The sequence below is a fragment of the Triticum aestivum genome, unplaced genomic scaffold, assembly GCF_018294505.1.
Source record: "Triticum aestivum cultivar Chinese Spring unplaced genomic scaffold, IWGSC CS RefSeq v2.1 scaffold53263, whole genome shotgun sequence".
NCBI classification, from domain to species: Eukaryota; Viridiplantae; Streptophyta; class Magnoliopsida; order Poales; family Poaceae; genus Triticum; species Triticum aestivum.
The window spans coordinates 1-5,263 of NW_025236491.1; the positions used below are offsets into that span (position 1 = coordinate 1).

Genomic DNA, 5,263 nt, shown 5'->3' on the forward strand with positions numbered 1-5,263 from the left:
TTCAGTTTTGTTATTTCTGATAGATTTTCTCTAGCATATATTCACATGAAGGGGACACTATTTCTTCATGTGAGTTGCGTTGCTACCATTTCATATACTAATGTTCACAGTATGAAGAACATATACTAAAATTCTAGATTGCTTGGCAACAATGAAGTTATCCTCATGCAAGGTCGATCATTGGCCAGGGTGGAGCCTGTAGATCGGCATCCACACTTAGGGATGGCGGAGAACTTGCACCAGTCGTGCATGTTATTATTAGTTCCAACTGTCTAGTGAATGGAGCAGTGAGTGTAGCGCCAAAACTAAAACTAGAACGGATAAGGGTTTCGTGCATACGATGCCAAACAGAAGCTCCTGATAACTTCCTCCCTCGATGGGTTGTTCTGTAGCATTCACCCAAAATAACATCCCACAATGCATCCCACAACACAGAATAAAACTAGGATCAACAACAGTAATTTGAATTTTACTTATTACCTACTAGTAGGGGTGTCGGTGCGCTGCTATGGAAATAAAGAAAGGTGTTAAGAGACATTGATAAAAAAAATGTCAAAATGAAATGCATATTTTGAAATTATCCAAGTCCTTTACGCAAGATTTCGTCTAGATGTTCATGCATGTATACATCATTAAGTCCCCTCATAAACGGAAAAGAAAATTAAGCCCTTCATAAAGAATATTCATGAGAGCTTTGCATCATGCGGTTGTCCGTGTTATTTTCAGGGGTACTCTCGGCCGGCTCATGCAAACACCCTGTCGGCAGCAAGGTCAAGAACTATGCCTGCACCTCCCACTATGGGCATGACCGTGGAAATTGGGATTGCATGAGCTCCTGATTTTTTTCGAAATAGATTAATTAGTAACTATAATTCTCCATCTAATCTGAATAGATGAATTGATCTCCTCCGCCCCCTCCCTGCACCTCAATCCTCCCCTAAATAGACAATCACGTGTCAATTTTTTTATTATCCCAACACTGTGAAACTTATGTTAAGATTTTAGAATGCTGATTTTTTGTTCTCCAGCATGCTTACAAAACTGCATCACAATTAAAGATTCCTTATATATCCTTTCAGAAAGGCTGATTGGGAAATAACATTAAGTGAAAGGTGTGGCCATATGCTAGTATTAGTGAACACACATACACACCCGTTCGAGTTCACATATCAGCAGGGAAACAGGGGAACAGTGCTATGACTGTGTCCATCTCTGCACAGTACATGGGTCAATGAAGTATATATTTGTCTTGACAAACATTATAGACCAATGTAAACACAGAGAAAAAATGATCAGGAAGAATCTACTGTTACCAAATACTGACAAAATCATAGGTCGTTAGGTTCTCTCTTAAAAATGGTTAGATTTATTGTACACCAAAATAATGGACACCATGATGCTCTTTGTATTCGGTTGCCTTAATTTTTTCTTCAAGGCATGTGTTGTATCTATATTTTTACAGACAATACAATGGAGAAGGGTTTGCAAGTTGCTGAGAATAATCTGTGTAGCTATATGATATCCAAAATAGCACTTCATGGTTTGGTAATGTGTCACTTTCAAAGACTGATGGGCCTGGTCATATTTGAAGAAGACAAAGACACATAAAATCTTGGTCTTATTCCTATATATAGTTTGTATTCAAGGCATGGAGTTTTTTTTAGGAGGGTAACTCCGGCATCTGCATCAAGCGATGCACCCAGGCATCTATCTTGCATACTTAACAAGGCCTTACAAAATAAATACATAAATTAACCCAAAGCCAACTTCCTAGATAAAATTGCCGGCCTACGAAGGTTGATGGTGTGACCTGAGCTGGTGCCACACACACCAAAAATTCCTGTGGCCTCACCAAGCCACCTGCCGTCTAGCCGGTATCACCAACCGGTCTAGTAGACCCTCAGTTTGCACCGCATGAGTACAATGTAGAATCTGAATCCGCCGTCTTGTGTAGTCCCATCATCAGGAGTAATGAAGTTGACGCCACCACGACGCCGGACAGTGCCAGCCAGCTACGCTACCCACTAAACAGTACCAGGCGCCGAGACCCTGCTTCTTCTTGCGGCCAAAATTCGTCACCGCACGAGAAGCATGCAGAGACCTGCGCCTAGCCATCCAAGCCAATCACTTGTCCCTCCAACCGATGTAGTACCCCAAAGATGATGCCCCCGTGAGGGTCATGATGCAGGAACCTCGCCATCATCCAACCCGTAAAGTCTGAATCTAGGATTTCCCTCGAGCCACGCAGCAAACGCGAATCACCCCACAATGCCTCCAACGAGGTAGCGACGCCTGTGGGCGCCGTTGTGGATGGTTCGGGCAAAGGCTGAACCAAGCTTTCTCTGGCAAAATCACGCCAATCCCCAGCTGGACCGTCATATCCACCTCCACCGTCATCCATGGGTGACGTCCCTGCCATCGGGAAACCTCACGATCAAAGCCGTTGTGGTGTCACAGTCGCCTGAAACTGCCGCCCTACGTGGCTGAGCCATCAACGGTGGAGGAGCCCTCACTGTTGTGCTACCTACGCCGGACGAGCCACATGCCCAGGACACCCGTGCGGATCTCTGCCGCATGCATCCCCGGAGCAACGGCGCTGGAAGACCGCGCCACCATATCTAGACAAAAGGAACTCAAGACCAGAAGGACCACCCTGTCGCCCCCGTCCATGGCAGCCGCGCGGCAGCGTTGGGAGGCAATGAGAGGATGGAGAGGAGAGGGTGGCCAATGGATCTGAGGTGCGGGCTCGGAGATCGGCAGCGGCGCTTGGAGATTTTTGTGGCTGGGGCGCTGGGTTCGCAAGAGGACTGCATTGGACCAGCAAATAAAATCTTCGTCTTATTTCTCTATATAGTTTGTCTTCAAGCATGGTGTATTTAATTTTACAAACAATAAAAGTTCAAATTTGATAGCATATTTCATCCAAAGTCTGTCTTGGCAAAACAAGAAATAGAAAATGACGCATAACCTTTGTTCTTTCTGAGGGCTGATACATGTACATGATATTGTTCCGCCCCACAAGTATAGTCTATCCAAATCGAAAGGTCGGCCGAAGAAAATGAAAAAAAAAAAGACAAACACATTTGCTGGTCCTTAAGGGTACGGAGCCAACATGCTAGTCCTCCAGCACTATAAATAGCACCCCTAGACTCTTGAGTATCTCTCACGCAGCCAACAACAAAGCAAAGAGTCAATTTATTGTAGACACCTCCTACCATCTTCGTGGGAGCCAAAATCCTAGCCATGCGCAGTCCTAGCCGTGTCCTGCCCATCATTTTGGTCCTGTATTTCATTCTATCCATGGCCAGTCCATCCCTTTCTTGCGTTATTCCTTGTGAGTCTGAGATAAACTTGCGCTTATACTTGCACCAAATCGCTGCTGGATCGGGCACCAACCAGGTAGCAATTGTCGCCTCGAGCCAACCGGCTGGGTTTGGTACGACCGCTGTTAACGACTGGACTGTGATTGATGGTTCAAACCCCGGTACCGCGACCATTGTTGCCCGTACCAAAGGCATGCATGTGCAGGCTGATGTAGGCGGTCCAGGCTGGTTCAACTACTTCAGCATGGTGTTCGAGGACGCCAGGTAATGTATACTGTTGGACTAGAAGTTTTAGTTTTCTCAGTTACCAAGATCTCATATACTGAAGATTGTCCGGTTTTATATGATACGTGATGTGTTACTCTCCAAAACTATATCAGACGCCGTGGATCGTCATTTGAAGTAATGGGGATGAACCGGGCTCAAGAAGGCGAGATGGCCATTATCGGTGGGACTGGAGAGTTTGCTATGGCACGTGGGACCATCAAGTACAGAGCACTCGCCAACCCCCCTCCGGGTCAAAGTATTAAAGAACTCAATATTCATGCTTTCTACGTCAAACCAGCTGTAAGTAGACAAGTTTAATTAGCTACTTAATTTGTAGTATGTACTTGCTTTGTTGTTTCTAGTGTATCTATCTAGTTGAACATGATATCCTTATAACAACTTAGTTCGGGTCATGTAACAAATGGGCATTTAAATTGCACAGCTATCTAGTTCACTAAGAAAGCTAGTTCGAGTCATTCAGATAAAAATTACGAATTGTATTATTCCTTGATAAACTTCATTATTAGTACATTAATGCCTAGATTCTTATTAAATGTAGCAGTGCTGATATTACAGGGGATTCCTTTTCTTTTCCAGGGCACTATATCTGGCCCCACCATCCAGTAATACGTTTGAAAACTACGTGGACAACCACGATGGGTAGCTGTGGAAGGAGCTTTGCAATGAGCTTGTCAATGTTTTTCTTTTCAAATAATCCGTGGATTTCTAGCTGGTGATATTCCATCAATCCAAAGATCCATGTCCGACTGTTTGTTGTTGTTTTAAGATTTATGTTTGGTTTTGTGTTTGGGATCATGTCTTATTATGTATGAGAAATAAAGAAGTTTGGTTGTGTAGTAAATTTATAATATGGAGACTCTTTCTCCTGTAATGTGGATCTTTACGTATTTCACACTTACAGTTGAACTAATGAAACACCCAACAGTATTGTCACCAAAAAATTAAATGAGGGGAGAAAATAGAAACAAAATAGAAAAAAGGAAGCCATAAACCTGCCACTATCTCTTTCATACTATCAGACATGGAGTTTTTGCTCCCGTGTGCACACACACCTAATGTGTGAACAGTAAAAGGAAGAAAAAAAGCAAATAGATTCAAAACATTCTGAGTATTTTTGGAAACATTTTGACACTCTCCTGCCCGGCCATTTCCTTTTGAACATGACGTGGCCTCATTTGAAAACAGAGATGAAGATCGGTCAACAAGGTAATCATGTCGAAACAAGGAAAAATCGGGATCTTCACTGTGCAAAGTGCTTACAACTTAGCTTCAGTAACCAGCATTTTTTTAGCTTGAGCTGCACTGCTGTACGTGCTGTGGTTTATTGGTATAATCTACATCTGAGCGGTCGATCAAAAAGACTGTTTTGGATTGCATTGTCGTATGATATGGAACCTTGTACAAGTTGTTAGGCCCAGATTAGTAGGTTGGGGGAAATTCGTATTCAAAGGAAATGTGGTGCAAGTGATTCAGAAATATAGGCACAGCACTACTGGGCTACAGCGAACATAAAAGTAAACTGCTGACCCCTGCCTGTTGGAGACACCCACCCAAAGGACCATCAGCGAACAAAATCCAGATCAGATCCTCTGTGTCGGCCTGGGATGTGATTCAGCGGTGCTCGACGACGATGGTAGGCAGTCGCGCTACAC

General features: G+C 43.8%; 1 protein-coding gene across 1 annotated transcript; it reads left to right on the forward strand.

The window, feature by feature from the left end:
* Positions 1 to 3,175: 3,175 nt before the first annotated feature.
* Positions 3,176 to 4,452, forward strand: LOC123176442 (dirigent protein 23-like). Its single transcript, XM_044590643.1, has 3 exons — positions 3,176 to 3,587; positions 3,704 to 3,890; positions 4,188 to 4,452. The coding sequence occupies exons 1-3, from the start codon at positions 3,244 to 3,246 to the stop codon at positions 4,215 to 4,217; spliced, it is 561 nt and encodes a 186-aa protein (XP_044446578.1). The 5' UTR covers positions 3,176 to 3,243; the 3' UTR covers positions 4,218 to 4,452.
* The last annotated feature ends 811 nt before the right edge of the window (positions 4,453 to 5,263 follow it).